The following is a 20,346-nucleotide window of genomic DNA, read 5'->3' on the forward strand; positions in this document are numbered from 1 at the left end:
TCTTTCTCTCTCCTCTCCCCTACACGTTATTTTTTATGTTTTAGTTTTAGTTTTTTTTTCCTTCCTTTTTCTCTCTAGTTTTTAGTAGAAAACCCTAGTTTTTATTCTTCTTTCTTAATTCATTAGTTTCTTTTCCTTGATTTCTTTGATTATGCTTTTCTTTATAGTTTTAGATTTCATAATTTTTTTCATGATAGAGAAGTTTTTATTTCTAAGGTTTGGGAATCCATGTTTATATGATATGTTTATTAGCTTATATTTATTTATGGTTTGATTAGTTATTGATTTCTCTAATTGATTAGTGTTTTATTATTAATCTTGCAATCTGATCAATTGTGTGATTAAATATTGCCAATATCGAGTCATAGATCGAGAGATAGTACTCTTTAGAGGCTTACCTACAATTAGCAATTCTGATTATATTGAGCGACTGTACTAGCATGTGTTGATTTGAGAGTGTTAAGGTCCGGCCATAGGATTAACTTGTGCTTTAGATATCTGATTAATTGAACTATTAATGATATTTTGATAGATTATAGTTATAAACATGGTGAACCATTACCCTAGACCCTTTTTAGTTTGATTTTCGTAGTTTGATTAGTTTAGAACTTTAATTCAAATATTAATACTTGTTTAGTTTCTCTATACCTTAGAAACTAGATTAAAACGACCATCTCTCTGTGGATTCGACCCTACTTACCCTACTACATTGTTCGAAGATTTTGCAGCAATTATTCTTGACAGTTTTATGACAACCTATCATTAATCTTAAGCATGTGTTGTACATTCCTGCTTTTAAACATAACTTATTGTCTGTTAATAATCTATGTGAGGACATGAACTACAAAGTGTTATTTTTGACAAATATTGCATAATTCATGATTGTATAAGCAATGAAGTGAAAGGCTCGGGAAGGGGGGAGAATGGTCTTTATACCTTATCAATGTAGAAACAACATCAAGAAGACTTAGATCAAACTCTTGATCTTGTTGATGCTCATAAAAGGAAGATGGCTTTGTCTCCTAAAGAATGTTATTGAGATGTCTAGTTTCATAAAAGATGTGTCAAAGTTGAGTAGGAAACATTATGGCATCATAGGCTTGGTCGTGCTCCTAAGAAAAGACTTGCCTTGATTAACGGAATTGATCTAAACATTAGTGGAAAAAAGCTCATCCGATCCGGTCAAAATCGAGCTTACCGATCCTGTTTTGGTCCAGATCGGATGGGCCCGCAACAGTTTGTGAAGACTAACTGATCCGGTCCTAAATCGATTAGTTAATTATTTACTGATCTGGTTAGGTAATAAAATCGGATCAGTTAATGAAATTAACATGATCTGGTTTTATTACCAGACCGCATCATTTTGTATCACAATAAACAAAAAAACGTTGTGTCCACTCCCAACCCTAGCTAATGTTATTGGCGTATTAAAAAAAAAAAGCGCACCTGAATAGGTGCACTTTATCCCACTCATAAAGAAAGCCCCTGATTTACTTTGTCCCATTCACAAAAAGGCACTTTCTATAGAACGCCACCAAAATGATAAAGAACCTGACAACATTCAGCAAGAACAAAAATACAATTTAAAAGGAAATTACAACAACAGATCTAACGAAAATTAAAGGAACAAAGTTCAAACATAAATTACAAAAATTACATAACATAGATTAACCGTAGAAAAAAACCTTAAATTCAAATATACGAAGAAAATACAAAAAAAAAAATGAGAAGAGATTCTAGATCTGAAACTGTTCTTGTTGCCGTCGTTGGTTGGTTCGTCTTCTTTTTGTTGTTAGAAAATGAAAGAAACCTAGAATTAGCTCAAGATCAAAACACATAAACTCAAACCTTAGATCTAATTGAGAACGAAAATCAAAAGATAGAAAACAAAAAACACAAATTCTTCTTCATTGTTGTCGTCCTTCATTGTTTCATCTTCTTCTTTATTGTCGGAGATGCATCCTTCTGTTTTCAACATCCAAAAGTGATAAGTGTTGGACCTGGTGGGGTTGTATTCGTGAGTGATGGCGTTGGAGGAGAGGGCAGGAGAGAGGAGAAGAGAGAGTGGCGTAAGGCGTGGCTAGTGGCATCAATAGGAGAGATGGGAAGATAGCGAATCGAGTTGGCGCCAAGCGTGGGAGTTGAGAGAAGAAATTCAGTGGGAGGGTGAGATGGAGTGATGGGTGGTTCATGTGATTTGAGAAAAGAAATCCAGAGGAAGGGTGAGAGGAGTAATGGGTGGTTCGTCAAATTTGAGAGAGGGAATTCGGTATGATGAAATCACGAAGAGGGGAGGAGACGATGAATGATGCCGCGAAAAGATCTAAATTTTCGTGTGATGAACACGGCGGCGCGACGAGGAGAGGAAAAGGAGATCTGAAATTCGGTGAACGATGAACGACGAGGAAATCTATAATCCGGTGAAGGATGCGTGACGAGGATATGAACGGGCTAAGGATTTCGGTGAAGGATTGCGGTGGGTGGTTGGCATTAGAGGTCATCATGGGTCCGGCCAGATTCGGGTCGGGCCGCACCCAAAAAAATAACCCATTCGTCGGGCCGGGGAAGCCCAAAAATTTTGTGCCCAAATACTGCTATTTCGGGCAAAAATGAGCGGGATTTTCGGGTCAAAATCGAGTCAGGCCAAAAAAATTAACTAAAATATCATTTTTGGCTTGCCCAAAGCCAAAAAACTTTTGGGTCGGGCCCGACCGCGGGCCAAAAAACCGGTCCAAAAGGTGGGTCGGGCCAAAATAATCAGCTCTAGTTGGCATAAGTAGGAGAGAGATTAGGGTTTGAGGATTGAGAGGAAGAGAGAGAACATAGAGACTTAGGAAAAAATTAGGAGACTGAGGAGGGAAATGAAATGACCCTGCTACTAGCCCAAATTTTTTATACAGCCCAAAAGAAATTGACCCGGTTATTGGGCCAATCGGATCAGTTTCTTGAGGACACGAGTGAAGGAAGGATACAGCTAACCTAATAAATTTTAATTGATCTGGTTTGGGCCTTGACCATATTAGTTGACTTTAGCTGGTCCAATGTGGGCCTAAATAACCGAATTAGTTATCTTGTGACAGATGCACTTTTTTGCACTAGTGAAAGAGTATAAGTGAAGATGTGTGGATAACCTGTCCATTAGCTAAGCATAAAAAGTCATCATTTGGAACTAGTAACTCAAGGGATGGAGACTTGTTTTAGCTAATACATATGGACACATGGGATCCATACTAGGTGAGCTACAAGGGAAAGTTCAAGAACTTAAGAGTAACCTGGATTCATTTATTAAAGTTGAAGTTAGATTCCTTTGATGCAATACAAAATTTTGTTAATATGGCAAAACATCAGTTTGCCAAGAGTTTGAAGATCATAAGATATGATAATGCTCTAGAGTTTGAAGATAAGAAGTGTAAGCCACTCTTTGAGAAGCTTGGTATAAATCATGAAACCTTATGCCTTGACAGGCCATAGTAGAATGACAGAGTTGAAAGAAGGCACGGGCATGTGCTAGAGATGGCAAGAGCCTTCACATTTCAGGCAGGTCTACCCTAACAATTTTAAGGGGATTGTGTCATAACTAGTGCATATATTACTAGCAGGCTTCCAACTAAAGTAAACAAGGGAAAGAGTCCATATGAAGTCATGTATGGAAAGCTACCTAACTATAATTTCATGAAATGCTTTGGGTACTCTCACACTCAAAAAGGGTACAAGTTACAAAATCTTCTTACAGGAAGTTTATTTGTGTCAAGGCATGTAAGATTATTTGGAATAATCAAAATAAGTGAAACCAAGCTCCAAATAGTAAAAAAAATTCACTCTTTTTACAAATATACCACCAAAAAGTAAGAGGAGACCACAACTTCAATACTTCTACACTCTAACTTATTGTGGTCCCAACTTTCTCTCTCTAAATTCCTTGGTAACTTCCCCACTTTCTTTATGTTTCACTTATTGTGAAACGGAGGAAGTATAAAGGATAACAAATGGCGATATCTATTGCCAAAAAAGGAGAATTTGGAGCGTCTATTATTAGTCCACAAAAGTGAAACAATAAGCAAGATTATTCTGTTGAACGATGTTGGCGGGGGAATAGCCTTCAAAATAAATAAATATATACCCAATTGTAATACCAAAAATGAAATAAAATGCATTTTTGAACTTGCCATTTTAAAGGATTTTCCGACCCGGAAGGTGGTTTTTGCTTCTTAGTGATTCTCATTGTCAAGAGCAGTTTAGGGTGGCAACCTAACAAGGCTGATATAAATCGTTTTTCTTCTGCATATTTAGATCTTGGAAGAGACTAAATAGACATATTGGTGATCTGGATCGTAATCTTATTTGTTTCTTGTTTGGAAATCAAGTCTTTCAAAAAAAAATCGATTACAACACATCCCATTTTATCCGATTTTGGGAAACAAGTTTATCTGATTGGAATAAAATAATCTATGGATTTTGCCAAGGATGTGGCCGGTAAGTGGACTTAGGTGAGAGAAGTTTTGCATTCGTAGCTTTTGAGACAAGTTTGATAAGATAAAAATTGAGCATCCGACTTAAGATAAGAAGGTAGAATTCTATTTAAGAAATTGATTTGGTTGTAGAAAACACATTTTGAAATGTAAAATCATTTCCCATAATAGGACATCCCAAATATCGATATATTAAGTCAATCCCTTCCATTTGACCATTTATCGCACGTTTTTATTAATATTTCTATATCCTCTAACGACATCATTTATGGATAAGAAAGCTTATTTTAAAAGTTCATTAGTTTCCCTTTAGATGTCAAATTAGTATATATGAGATATTCTAATAGTGATACATCTTTTTGTGGTAGATTTAGCAAACTTATCGTATCATTAACCAAGGATTATAAAAAATATGAATTTTAACTCTTGATTTCACAGGACTAATTCCGGTGAGATCTTCTCTTGTGTACTCCAGTTGTGGAATTGTCTTGCAATAATTCCCCACATAAGATAAATAGTTAAAGAGATAAGTGGAGAAATTTTTATTTACAAGATAACCATTTGCAAGAACTAACGATTAGACTAAAAGTATCATCCTTATTCTTAACCTTTGGCTAAGACTTAAGACGATAAGGTGCACAAAAGAGTCACGCACGACATGTGGACTCGTTATCGTTTAACCTTTAGTGTGATTTTAGTTATAAAGTTTTTTTTAGGAATTGAAGAAGTGGTTGTCCATTTCTTTTTCTAGTATGTTGAGAGAAAAGCAATTAAAAAAACAAACAATTAATCAACAATTAACACAAGGATTTAACGTAGTTCACTAACATGTTAGCTACGTCCACACAACAACGAGAATCGATTTTATTAGGGTTCGGACAGAGAAATAGATTACGGAATAATTAGAGGCAGAATTAATTATAGGATTTATATATTACCCTCATTAACCTAATTAACCTCAGTGCTCGTCAGCGCCAGATAATTTAAGGCATGTTTTAAGAGTTAAGGGTACATTTAGGACCTGAACTATTAGGATTTTCACCGTTAAGGACTTGGAACTTTTTATGCACCGTTCAGGACCTAATGTCAATTGACGTTGACAAATTTTAACTATGGTTAAGCGTGGGGCCCAAATAAAGTAATAAATTGGGAAAACCCAAAAAATAATGATTTGTTGTATTTGGAGCAGAGGAAAAACGCAGCGTTTTGCGACTCTTTGTACTAGTATCCATAAACTTGGCGCCACAAAACATAAGCTCCACTATCTCTTCCTCTGTACTCATTCACCCTTACACTCTTCATTTTCCACTCTTATCAGTACAAATTCTCTGTCAGATTGAAAGAAGGCGATTTTAGGGGAGATTTTTTCTACAAAACACATTAAAATCTTCAAGGTAATTTTCTTTTTCATCTCATGCACTTAAATCTTCATGTTTAAATAAAGTTATGAATTAGGGTTTTGTTTGAATTTCAAATTTTATAAATCAAATATCTGTGTGAATTCGATGTTAAGTTGTTTCAATTATACTTTCCTATGTGTTTGTGATGTTGTTGAATGTTTTGATCATAAAATCTCGCTGAAAAATTCGAACTTTTATGTTTTCATGTCCTTCTAAAAACTAGTTAAAACAGGGGTTGGGTTAAGTTTTAAAATTTTGTTTGTTTGGGGAAGCTTACTGTGTCTTGGTTTGTTGTTGAAGGCTTAACATGGAAATGTCAAAATATGTTGAGGATGTGCTCTTCAACGAGCACATCATGTGCATGTATGTGTTCCTCAAACTTTGCAAGAGGGATAAAGGGGTTGTTTCTCTGGTTTGTAAAAGATGGAAGGAAATGTGGCACTGGAAATGGTGGATTCCAGAGAGAGTGTATAAATGGGAGAACCGGTTCGAGTCATGGATATGCTGGGATATCATTGAAGATGATGTTAGGTTTCTTAGGTGGTGGTTGCGTCATGAGAAGTGAAGGAGTAGGCTCCCCTACTACAAGATGATATGCACTTTTGTTGTTTTTGGGTCTCTGTTTAGGGTGGTTGTAGTAGGGGTTATGGTTATGATTAGGGTATTTCTTGTTTTTGTTGTTGGCCCTTAGAATATGTAGGTAACTAATGTAGGGCAGCCCTTAGAAAATGGAATGAGAATCATTTTGTAGATCTGAGATTCCATTCCTTTATTCACAAATGCATTAGACAGTTTTTGTTATGGTTGTTTAATATTAATGAAATGGAATGATTCTACTTTAATCAGATGGTGTGTTTTTTTATTAAGTTGTTAACATGTTTTCCAATGTGTATTGATTATCATATTTTGAAATGCCCATGATAGATATATGGATATACTAATGTGCACTGTCATCCACCATGGTGGAAAGTGGGTTGACAAACCAAGCTTCAGTTATATGGGGGGTAATGTGAAGTTGATTAATGATCTTCCTAATGACTTTGATCCAAGTTACCTTAAGGCTTTGATTAACTCAATAGGGTATAAGAACATTGTGAAGCTGCACTACTGTGATCCATTAAAAGAACTCCATAAAGGAATTAGGTTCCTAGGTTATGATGGCACCACATTTGGGATGTTTCTAAGCTTGTTATATGACTTCAAGATGCTTGATATATTCACAGAGCATGATGAGGGTCAAGTAGAATGTATAACTCAGGAAACTGTTACCAATACTTGTCAGGATCTAACTATTGGCAATATAGTTCATGAGCCTCTGTCACATTATAGTATTGGCAGTGATGACATTGATTATTATGAAGAGGGTTCTGATAATGAAGATGATGAAGTTAGAGAAGCAAGACAACAGTTGCAAGAAGACAAAAGGAGAGAAAAATCCTATGAAGAAGTTGATGACTGAGTAGGTTAGCTGCTAGGAAAAGTGTTGATAAAAGAGATTCAGATTATGAGGGTGAGAGCTCTGACTTTGACAGCCCCCCAAACTCAGATGGTGAAGGTGATTGTGGTTACCTTTTACCACAACTATGTCATGGTAGGAATATTAACAAGAGGAAAGCAGCTGTCGTTTATGAAGGATACTTGGTTGAGCAAGAGTGTCCATTCTACTTAGGACAAGAGTTTGAAAATGCAATTGAGTTCAGGGGTGCAATTACTAACTACTGCATGAACATTGGGAGAGACACTCATTACCCAAAGAATGATGCAAAGAAAATCGGAGTGATATGCAAAGCTGATAAGTGCCCTTTCTATGTTTATGCATCAATTGTTAGAGGGAAGGCTCAGTTAGTTGTGAAGACATTGGTCCCTCAACATAACTGTGGTAGGTTAGCAGTTGTAAAGAAAATTAGAGCTTCATGGATTGCTAAGCTATATCAACAGAAGTTCAGGATTAACCCTTATATGAAGTGCCATGAAATAGTTGACACACTATGGGCTGAAAAAGGAGTGAAAGCTTCATTACGGCTTGCATTGAAGGCAAGGAGGAAGGCCCAAGCAATAATCCTTGGTGAGTACAAGGAACAATATGGCTTACTTTACAGATATGCTGCAGAGATTAAGAGGTCCAACCTTAGAAACACTATAAAGTTTAAGATGAATAGTGGTGTATTTGAGAGATTGTACATTTGCTTTGATGCCATTAAGAAGGGATTTCTGGCTGGATGTAGGCCCTTCTTTGGTATTGATGGCTGCTTCTTAAAAGGACCTTTTGGTGGACAGCCTCTTGTTGCAGTTGGTAGAGATCTAAACAATCAAATGTTTCCAATAGCTTAGGCTTGTGTTGAAGTTGAGGACACTGAAAGTTGGAGCTGGTTTTGCAATTACTGGCTGATGATCTTGAAACAGGAGATGGTTTAGGCTACACTATAATGTCTGATCAACAAAAAGGTCTTTTAAAAGCTATTTCTCTTGTATGGCCTAGAACAGATAATAGATGTTGTGCTAGACATGTGTACTGCAACTTTAGGCAGGTATTTGGTGGTGGTGTGCAATACAGAAGAGGCTTTTGGAAAATAGCCAAAAGCACAACTGAAGCTGAGTTTGAGAAGAATATGTCACTATTTGCTGACATTTCCAAGGAGGCAGAAGCTGATTTAAGGAAGAGAAATCAAAAGAAATGGGTCAGAGCTTACTTCACAACCACTCCTCATTGTGACTCTATTGACAACAATATGAATGAGGTATTCAATTCATATATTCTATCATCTAGGCATAAACCAATAATCACAATGCTTGAGGATATTAGAGAAGGGTTGATGGAAAGGCTTCACAAAAAAAGGGATTACATAGCTAATAAAGAAATTCAGATTTGCCCTAGGATCAAAACTAAACTGGAGAAGTCAAAGATGGATGCAAGGGGTTGGCTAGCCTTTTGGGATGGTCACTTTTCATATGAGGTTAGGGAGGGGTTAACACAAACTAGGTTTGTGGTAAGTTTGCTTGATAAAATATGCAGCTGCAATGCTTGGCAACTCAGTGGAGTGCCTTGCAACCATGCAGTAGCTACAATATGGAAAGCAAAGGAAGCCCCTGAGCACTATGTGTCACATTTGAAAATGTGTTTTCTACAACCAAATCAATTCCTTAAATAGAATTCTACCTTCTTATCTTAAGTCGGATGCTCAATTTCTATCTTATCAAACTTGTCTCAAAAGCTACGAATGCAAAACTTCTCTCACCTAAGTCCACTTACCGGCCACATCCTTGGCAAAATCCAAAGTTATTTTATTCCAATCAGATAAACTTGTTTCCCAAAATCGGATAAACTGGGATGTGTTTGCAATCGATTTTTTTTTGAAAGACTTGATTTCCAAACAAGAAACAAATAAGATTACGATCCAGATCACCAATATGTCCATTTAGTCTCTTCCAAGATCTAAAACGATTTATATTAGCCTTGTTAGGTTGCCACCCTAAACTGCTCTTGACAATGAAAAACACTAAGAAGCAAAAACCACCTTCCGGATCGGAAAATCCTTTAAAATGGCAAGTTGAAAAATGCATTTTATTTCAGTTTTGGTATTATAATTGGGTATATATTTATTTATTTTGAAGGTTATTCCCCTGCCAACATTGTTCAACAGAATAATCTTGCTTATTGTTTCACTTTTGTGGACTAATAATAGACGCTCCAAATTCTCCCTTTTTGGCAATAGATATCGCCATTCGTTATCCTTTATACTTCCTCTGTTTCACAATAAGTGAAACATAAAGAAAGTGGGCGAGTTACAAAGGAATTTAGAGATAGAAAGTTGGGACCACAATAAGGTAGAGTGGAGAAGTATTGAAGTTGTGGTCCCCTCTTACTTTTTGGTGGTATATTTGTAATAAGAGTGAATTTTTTACTATTTGGAGCTTGGTTTCACTAATGATGATTATTTCAAATAAGAAAAGTGTTTCACTTATTATGATTATTCCAAATAAGGAAAGTGTTTCACTTATTAACTAGTATTTAGAAGGGCATGAAAACATAAAAGTTCGAATTTTTCAACGAGATTTTATGATCAAAACATTCAACAACATCACAAACACAAAGGGAAGCATAATTGAAACAACTTAACATCAAATTCGCACAGATATTTGATTATAAAATTCGAAATTCAAACAAAACCCTAATTCATAACTTTATTTAAACATGAAGATTTAAGTGCATGAGATGAAAAAGAAAATTACCTTGAAGATTTAATGTGTTTTGCAAAAAAAATCTCCCTTAAAATCACCTTCTTTCAATCGGACAGAGAACTTGTAATGATAAGAGTGGAAGATGAAGAGTGTAAGAGTGAATGAGTACAAAGGAAGAGATAGTGGAGGTTATGTTTTGTGGCGCCAAGTTTATGGATACCAGTTCAAAAGAGTCGCCAAACGTTGCGTTTTTCCTCTGCTCCAAATACAATAAATCATTACTTTTTGGGTTTTTCCAATTTATTACTTTATTTGGGCCCCACGCTTAACCATAGTTAAAATTTGGCAACATCAATTGACATTAAGTCCTGAACAGTGCATAAAAAAGTTCCAGGTCCTTAACGGTGAAAATCTTAATAGTTCAGGTCCTAAATGTACCCTTAACTCCTAAAACTAAAAGGTTGCAAAAGAAAGTGTGCATTGCAGGAAAAGCTACTTGTGTCTATAGTATTTGGCTCTGCCGAAAAGCAGTGGTGGATCCAGCGTGGGTTCAACTGAACCCACGCGAATCCGCGAAAAAAACTGCTGGAAAATAAAGGTTAGAAGTTTGTATAAGAAATTCGAAAAGCATAGAATGTTAGATACTACCAATGCAGTTTAGTGGTAAACTACGCGCGAAACTTCAGGTATTAACTTTTAGGTCGCAGATTCAATTCCTTAGAGGACAAGTTTCATTGTTCGATTCCTTAGAGGACAAGTTTCATTGTTTTTTTCCCCTCCCTTTGTGTTATGTTTGTCCTCTTTTTCTTTATTTCTTTGTCTTTTGTTATGGGGCTCCTTTTTATATATAAATCTCTCCATCCTACCAATTACTAAAATAGTGGAAGGTAATAGATTTGGTTTATTTTCCATTCTCTTTCCATTTTCCTTAAGTAATAAATTAATCTTACATTAAGTAAAATTCGTCAAAAAATCACTATACTGATCACTTGGTTCATTGCCCATATATTTATATGATATGCAATGAGAAATGTGTTAAAATATAAAGGATTAATGTTATATATTTTTATAGTCTTTATATGTGCATTTTATAAACTATATAGACAATATCAATTTTTTACATGGAAGAATTTTATACATCACCTATACAAAATTATTGACAGAGCTCAATATCACCCAAAATGCAAAGAGCTTATTGGTGTTGTGTGTTGATTCATTGTTAATTAGACATTTTAGATTTCATATTTGTGCTAGTTGCTAATATTTCAATTTTTCATGTTTCATATCATAAATATATGGTTATTTTCTTGTAATGTAATCAATAATAGAAACTTTGCTAAGTATAACTGTTGTAAGTTTTCCTTAGAAATGTAACTGCCGATAGTAAATATAATTAAGAATTAAGATTGGCCTAATGGTTGTGAGACCCTTCTTCTACCCCCATAACCGGGGGTTTGATCCTCGCTCCTTGCTAAGGATCTCCAATTTCTCGCCCTTCTTGCAAGAGAATTCTACTAACAAAAAAAAAAGATCGTAAAGTGTAATTTAAAATTTAAGTTTTACTCCGGACCCACGTGGTTCAATTCCTGGATCCGCCACTATCGAAAAGGGGCTTGTTGGCAACGACAAGTCCTTATTCCCAGCAAGGTGATTAGCATTGTCCTTCCAACCTTGAAGATCTGAATTTGCAGCTTGATGGATAGAGCTTTTGGGTGTGATAAGATTTAGGCTATGTTTAGTTCACCTGAAATTTTCTGATATGAACTTATCTGATCTGATCTGATCTGATCTGATCTGAACTTATTTTTTCTGATCTGATCTGATCTGATCTGAACTGATCTGATTTACAAGATCTTATCTTTTAGATTTTTCTCAATATATAAGAAAAAATATAGTCATGTGGGGTCTTGTTTGATTCGTCTCAATGAGTGCTTTATCAATATTCAATTATTATAATTTTTACTAATATGTAATGAAAGATATTTAATAGTAATAATGATTTTTATATATAAGCATGATCTGAACTGATCTGATCTGATCTGAACTTATTTTTCCTGATCTGATCTGAACTTATTTTTTCTGATCTGATTTGATATGATCTAATTAGATCTGAAATAAACAAAAATAAGGTGAACTCAACATAGCCTTAGTTGAAAATTTCGTAATTATGGTCATTGATTGTTGTTTTGAGTTGCATTCTGGGTTCCGCATGATTCATGAACCATTCAACCTTTAGGTTGAAGTATTTAAAATTATTTTGTTTGATTTTGCTCCAAGCTTCTGGGTATAGGCTTCTTTTGGAGCTTATAAAAAACGTCTACTTAGCCATGACCTATTCAATGTTTTGTGCCATTTATATATTATTTACCTTCCTCAAGGATTATATGTTCGTATTGTATTTGGCATTGATATTATAAGATATTTTTAAAAAATTGTATGAATCTGGTGCAGATTAATTAATAGATGTTATATAAGTTATAATACAATTTTTATTATTTTGTCTCTTTCTACTCGGATTTTCTTACCTTTTTAGTTTTTCTTTCAAAACTGTTTCATTTTCACTCTTTTCAAGTTCTACTCTATTTTTCAATTTTTGTGATATAATTGATTGTACAATTGAACCTGTTAATTGTTCTAGAAAATTAGGATTATATAGTCAGTTTCGATACAATGTGTTTGTATGTATAGTGTGCTTCTCTGTGTTATAGTATGTTTATTTGTGATAGTATTTCTTTGTACTATAGTATGTTTGTGATATAGTGTATTTCTTTCTGACAATAATGTATTTGTTTGTGATATAGTGTGTTTCTGTGTATTATAATTGATTGTACAATTGAACCTTTATAGAAGATTAATATAATATTGGCATGTGTTTGTATGTGGTATAGTGTGTTCTTCCTATAGTGTTTTTTTTTTGCAATAGTTTTAGTGTTTCTTTATAGTGTATTTGTTTGTGATATAGTGTATTTCCATCTTAGATAGTGTACCTGTTTGTGATATAATGGGTTTTTGTGTAATATAGCAGTGTGTATCCTGATTCACGTACGTGAGCCTGGTGCACACTAATTTTACTCTGAATCAAGTCCACACAAGTCAGATTGTAAGGTATTTGCTTGATGGTTATTATAGCCGAGTATCTAAAATTGCAACAATGCTCCGATTCCGATTTCAAAGTTTCAAGTTTCGGTTTTCACTAGATGTTCTGGTTCATAAACAAGTATCCAGTCTTGATTACCCGTTAATTCAAGTACTTTTGTTTAAGATTATGCCTAATTTGCAAGAAAAAGATCGACAGTAAATCAGCCTCGCTCCACAATGTACCTTGAATGGTAACTGCATCGACATCATCTAGGTTCGTATCAGCAAATTTAACACTCACAAATTAACATGAGTGATATCATTGGTCATGATTTGCAAATATTTATCACCTTACATTACATTATAGAAGTATTAGCCAAGGGCCCAAGAACAGTCGAGGCTGGTCATTTTCCGAGAATGGAAGTAGCAGTATCCTCAAGACTCTTGGTTTATAGTTAAACTTGAGGTTTCCCAAAGGATGATTAATTTGAGGTTTTTGTTTTAAACCTAAGAAACGAGCACATATGATATAACCAAAAGGTATAAAAGCTTGCTTAGATACATGTTGAATTGAATGACATTTAATAGATAACCCTTCCAAACTTTAATCTGCAAGAACTGTTCAGAGGCTGACTACATCAAAATGCAACACACCCCTAAGAAAACGCATTGCAACTATGGAAGTACAAAATGTGTTGCAACTAGCTCTATAAGCTAGACTGTGGTTGCAACTGTGGGGTAAAATACTTGACCTTTACAAAAAAAAACTGTGTTGCAGGCAAGAGGATCAAACTGTGCTCCTTAACGCAGTGCCATATTACAACATTACACCTCTTACCAAGGATTGAGAATCACTCTAGCTCGTGATCTGAGCGAACATGAAGAGGACTAGATGGTGAAACATTTCCATCATCAGCCACCCTGCGAGATTTCCTTCCTCTTGTATTAACCACAGCACCAGAACCAGCACCAGCACTCTTCTTTGGACGACCTCTTCTTCTAGCAGGTGAAGGCTCAACCTTCACTTCATTTGGGTCCTCACAATCAGATTCTTCAACATTTCCATTCTCACCATCAGGTTTATCCATTGTCACATTATTTTCCTCCTTGGCAGATTTGCTGCTAACAATCACTTTCTTTGGACGACCTCTCTTTTTAGCAGCAGAAGGCTCAACCTTCACTTCATTTGGGGCCTCACAGCCGGATTGTTCAAGGTTTTCATTCATGCCTTCGGGTTCCTCCATGGCCACGTCAGTTTCCTCCTTGTCAGATTTGCTGCTTTCAGTCACTTTCTTTGGACGTCCTCTCTTTTTAGCAGGTGAAGGCTCAACCTTCACTTCCGTTGGATCCTCACAGCCTGATTCTTCAACTTTCGCATTCTCACTTTTAGGCTTCTCCATTGCCGCATCAGTTTCCTCCTTGGCCAATTTGCTGCTTTCAGTCTCTTCAGTATCGGGTTCCTCCATGGCCACGTCAGTTTCCTCCTTGTCAGATTTGCTGCTTTCAGTCACTTTCTTTGGACGTCCTCTCTTTTTAGCAGGTGAAGGCTCAACCTTCACTTCCGTTGGATCCTCACAGCCTGATTCTTCAACTTTCGCATTCTCACTTTTAGGCTTCTCCATTGCCGCATCAGTTTCCTCCTTGGCCAATTTGCTGCTTTCAGTCTCTTCAGTATCAGAGGTGCTGATTTCTGCACCTTCAGACAGACTCTCTTCATTGTCATTGACGTCATCTGAGCTCTCTGCACCATCTACTTTCTCCTCCTCTTCGAACTTGCGCATTAATGATTCTATCACCCCCATCAACTCCCGATTGACCTGCGACCAGGGTTGACATTTCAAGCCATTTTTGATTTAGCATTTGCAAAACCTCACGTCATAATACATTAAATGAGTTTAACGTAGATTACATGCAGAACCCTTTCCTGCTATGATTCAAGATACATCTAGTGATTCACAATATGCCAATTAGGAAAGGTGTCACACATCATATCTTAGACGCATCTAACAAAATTCACATTGTTCCATACATAAAATTCACATTGTTCCAGAAAAGATTGTGGGAACCCAGATGGTAGACAAACCTGTGCATTCTGAAGAAACTCGGAAATGTCTGTCGTGCATGAAGGGCATTTCATGACGGTTTTTTGGGTTCGCATTGACCGTCCACCAGTATTTCTCTCTCTTACAAACTTTTGACCATCAAATGCGCCATCCAAGCAAGATTTGCAGAAGTTATGAGCGCATGGAGTTGTAATAGGCAGATTCAACACCTTGTGGCAAATTTGGCAACTAAATTCTGCAGAATGGCAACTCTATCAGGAAATTATTGCAATAGAGACCAAAGTCCAGCCAGTGAACTCACACACACACAACAAACAAACAAACAAACATACCTGACACACTTATGTTGTTAAGCAGCCATAGTTTAAGGGGACAAGCAAAGGAGACAACTAAAGTTTACTAGGAAAGTAGAGACTAGGGAGCAGTGTGACTGGTTCTTGATCAAAAGAGAGAGATGAAAGCACACAAAAGGAACACACAATACCCTTCAAAATTTTTGCTTTGGAGTTTTTCTTTGAACGAGCAGCTCCAGTTCCCTTTTCCTTCAAAAATTTGCTAGGTGGTGGAGACCTTTTCCATTTCCAGCATCCTTCATCTACCTGAAATATAAAATATAACATGAGATAAGCAGATAGAAATTAATCACTCGTTTACAATGCAGATATGATAGTTAGACACTTAGACACATCTTCCCTATAGAATATTTCATTTCAACGGAACCACAAAGTATATCAGTATGATTACATTCGGACTCAAGTATGAAGTAGAGTATATGTTCAGTTCCAAACAGAAAAAGGGAGAAGATACAACAAAACTCACATCAAAATCCCAGTGAGAACTTTCCTTCCTTTCAAACAGCTGAACAGCCTTCTTCAGCTCTGGAACATCTGGCGATGCTCTTGGTCGGTCACCATGCTCATCACTGTGGCAAGACATCGACTAGAAGTTAGTTACTTGTTAAAGGAACTTTCAGGCATATAGCTGATTTGCTAAGTAATTATGTACTGACCTTGTCCATGGTGCAGGACTGTTGTCGCATCTAACAAATAAATATCTGCAGACCTTAAAGCCCTATTAAAGTAACAAACCCGATAAGCTTATCACAATATTTGCAATCCAAATTAAGGTGATATCACAGAGACAATTTATAGAACTTAGCGCGTAGTCCATCCCTCACCTGTGTTCCTTGCTTTATCCAGCACTTCTCGATTCTATATATACCATCATACCGAACCCCACTTTCTGGTGCATAATTAGAGCGCTTCTCTTTGTGGGATCTGAAAGATAGGGTGGAAAAGCATTCATCAGGAATTTAAGATACAACATCAGCGACCAGTTCAGTTCACATCACAGTAAAAGCTCAATGTTGTGCAACGCTTAAAGTTGGGTGGAGTTGAAAAGGCAACCCGATAAACAAAGTTATTCAAACCAGATGTGCCACATCTACGTTTAAAAACATGTACAGAGATCTCTGTACTTGGAACTCAGTAAAGAGGCATAGAAGACAGCCAAAAAAATTGCTGAGACAACCAAGATATAGTGTACCTGAAAATTGTTAACATGTAGCTGAATAAAGTTCAGACATGTAGGCCAACAGTGAAGTCAACGTAGATATCAATAGATTTTAATTGCAAGAAACCAATTATATGAAGAAGATAGTCATCTGCCATTTATTGAATAATATTAAGTCCATATTCCCATTATTAAATCTTACTCAAGTCAATGGTATCAGAGTCAGAAATTTAGCATAGTAAAACATAATAATCACCTTAATATCACCAAAATAGAGCTAAAAGCTACTCGTGCCAAAAAGCACCATGTTCAGACTCAAAACAACCAAATGCCATTAACATAATGAATGTTTTAAAATAAAATAAACAGTCCAAATATGGCAATGACCTTCTAAAAACTAATTCAAAATATAATTAATTATAAATGATCAGAAAGATTACCTTACAACACGAACAGGATATCCTTTTCTGCAGCTCGTCCTAAGTGCCTCATTTGCACTTGTAAACTTCTGATCAGATGATTGTAACTTGTTTGTACGCTTATTTCCACTCAAGTCACGACCCCCACTGCCAATCATATTATACCAAGAAAATATGTCAGTGAATGGCATAAGGAAGCACCACATGCAAAACTTTTTCCTAGGTATTTCTGCATATGTAATAACCTAACCATCAGGGGGAGAAAACATGTGAAGGTGATAACAGAAGTACATTTTTTATACGACTCAAAATATTAGGAGGGGAGAAGATGTCTCAGCACTAGAAGGCAGACATGGAAGAATTTACAAATAAAAGAAAGCAACAGAACATTCAACTTAATCAGTGGCCTCAAGATATTTCTAGAAAAGAGAATGTGAACACATAACTGAAGGGAAAATACTATTAGTTCAAATATTTCGAAATGGTCATAGATGTACCTTCCAGTATAAAGGAACCACTCTCCATGATCTTCATCATCTTCATATCCTCCAGAAAGAACTACTGATTGTGCCCCAAAATTAGACTGTCCAGCAATACCACTAACATGTGGGAAATGAGCACCCCACTGTCTACACGCCAGGCGATCTTCCCAACAGTCACCAACAAGCACACCCATGTTCCGCACTGGATCATACTCGGCAGTAATAGGTCCAAGATGATCGTGTGGGATGGTGACAAATATCCTTCCACTTCTAGCGTTAGCTTTGCCTGCCTTTTTAGCCCTCTCAGTTGTAAATGCTTGATCAGGAAGATCCTCATTGTGCATAAATTGAAATACTCGAGGAGCCTCAACTTTAGTAGCTTTTGAGGTCCTTGCCATTCTGATGGCAAAAACAAGAGAAGAGTTGATTCTGGGTTGGCTAGCCATTTTGGCAGGAATCTGTTCCCTACACTTTGCGCATGTCCGTTTACCTTGTCCCACCCATTTCTCGAAACATTTCAAGCAAAAGTTATGCCCGCATGGAGTCTAAACAAGCGAAAACAAAACTTGTTATCAGCTAAACAAAATAATGAACTATAACCACGCACAAGTTGTACATATTAGAGAACAGTTAAAGCTCGTCTTTTTTGTATGTCATGAAATGCATGGACAACGACTAAACAGCAAAGAATTCAGGAATATTTCATGAATAACTAACAAGTAGCATAAAATAGATTCCATCTACACAAAAACATCCTCAAAACAAATAAGATTCCAATGTTACAAATGTCATGTGATAATGAAATGAAAGACAAAAACTTTAATACAACATCATAGATTCTGATTCCTTATCAACCTTCATATTACTACATCACCATGCCTAGTATACGTACTCCAGAACACGATGGATATGAATTGATATTCTAAAATGTACATGAGATATTCAAACTTCGTCTCAAGTGTTCTGCATACACTCATTGTACATAATAATGATTAGTTGGCGAAGAATATTAATAAATATGAACAAAGCATGAAAACCCAAACACTACAGTAACTCTGAGCTATCTCCGATCTACAATCCACTATAACTTCTTACAATAGGTACAAAGGAATTCCAACTATAGCATGCACTACATTTGCACACAAAAACTAGAATATCACAGTAAAATGCAAAACTTGCCATATAAGTTACATGAAAAAGACAGTGAGTAAGAATATCTAGTGTTGCCATGGACCCATGGTTGGTAGTTGGTACACCCATCTAAAAAAAGGTACACCAAATTGATGTTTGCATATCTATGAAAAAAAAAACCCAAAAATAGTAACCAGAAAAGAAACCTCATGTTTCCTAAGAACAACAAAGTCCTATGAAATAATTAATCTACAGTAAAAAAAAAAATCTTCTTCTGGATATCTTAGACGACTTATAATTACGGCATTTGATTAACCCACAATTATAACAGAGAAGTCTTAATTTAACTCCATTTAGTAAAAATTAAGGGTAAGTTATTAACAGATTACGGAATTCACTAACAAAGTCGTCAGTTAATTGAATGTATCAGATAACTTAAGTAAATGCAACAAATAAAAAGTAATCGTAAAATCAAAATGACGAAAATGCAACTCATAAAACAGAGAGAGCATATAATAAATAAAACATAAATGCAAGCAGTGAGATGAAAGAGGAGAGAGAGAGAGAGAGAGAGATTTTACAGTGACAGGGCGGTCAGGGAGTTGCATACAGAAAGAGCATTTGATATTCTCACCAAGAATTTCCAGAATTTCATTATCATCTTTCCTTTCAGCGGAAGAACCGGTAATGGATCCACAACCACTCAACAACTCCTGACGTTTCTTCGCCTTACTTTGTTCAGAAAGCGTCGCATCTCCTTCGATCGCCCTAATTTTCGCGATAAGTTCACCGGAAGAGCCGGTTACACTCACCGGAGCAGTTAATTTTCCGGCGTATTCCGCCGGAGAACAGTCAGGACACTCCCATTGTGCGACGGAAGCCATAGATTCCGGCGGAGAAACAAGGCATTCTACATGCCATGGAGTTACGCATGTTTTACACACAATCTTCTCTCCTTCCGATGGCTTCTTCTTGCATAACATGCAGTTTCCGTCGCCATCGCAGGGAAGCTGCTGGTCTAGGTTTTCAGTGCCCGCCATTGATGAAGAGGAGAGAGAAAATGAGAAAAAGAAATGGTGAGGATTTTAAGCCAATGGAAGAGAAGGAGGTTTTTGGGGTTTTTTTTATAGTGAGAGAGAGGAGAGAGAGAGACGGCGGGGTTTTGAAATTAGTAATGGAGGGGGGTTTGAATTTGGGAGGGGATACTATGTGGGTGAGTCTATTTTGTGTTGTGATCAGTATTTTTTTGGATGGTTAGATTTTATTTTGATGGAGTGATTGAGTTGAGTGAGGGCTATTTTGGACCGTTGGATGTTTTTATTGGGTTTGTTTCCTTTTTATCCGGGATTTTACAGGAGATTTGCTTCTTTTTTTGATTAGATATTGTTTATTATTTAGGTGGGAATAGGATTATTGTTAATATAATAAACCCATAAGGGTGAAAAGGTGTGAATTTTTTTAATGATTTGTGTAGTTACTGGTTTAACCTTGCTTTTTACTTTAGTTGTATGCCATGATAAGTTCTCATAAAGGAACAATAAATCAATAATATATCTAGGAGTAGTTTTATAATTGTAGGGGTTGGAAATTGGAAGGTAGGGAATTATATGAAT

At 36.2% G+C, this 20,346-nt stretch overlaps 1 protein-coding gene across 1 annotated transcript; it reads right to left on the minus strand.

Moving 5' to 3' along the window:
* Positions 1-13,685: 13,685 nt before the first annotated feature.
* On the minus strand, positions 13,686-19,879 carry LOC104884114 (E3 ubiquitin-protein ligase ORTHRUS 2). Its single transcript, XM_010668706.4, has 9 exons — positions 19,315-19,879; positions 17,618-18,147; positions 17,142-17,267; positions 16,367-16,466; positions 16,199-16,260; positions 16,009-16,111; positions 15,674-15,788; positions 15,210-15,424; positions 13,686-14,943 (listed from the first exon to the last, which is right to left on the minus strand). Exons 1-9 carry the CDS (start codon positions 19,771-19,773, stop codon positions 13,978-13,980), a joined length of 2,676 nt encoding a protein of 891 aa, XP_010667008.2. The 5' UTR covers positions 19,774-19,879; the 3' UTR covers positions 13,686-13,977.
* Between the last annotated feature and the right edge of the window lie 467 nt (positions 19,880-20,346).

The sequence above is a fragment of the Beta vulgaris genome, chromosome 5, assembly GCF_026745355.1.
Source record: "Beta vulgaris subsp. vulgaris cultivar EL10 chromosome 5, EL10.2, whole genome shotgun sequence".
Lineage (NCBI taxonomy): Eukaryota > Viridiplantae > Streptophyta > Magnoliopsida > Caryophyllales > Amaranthaceae > Beta > Beta vulgaris.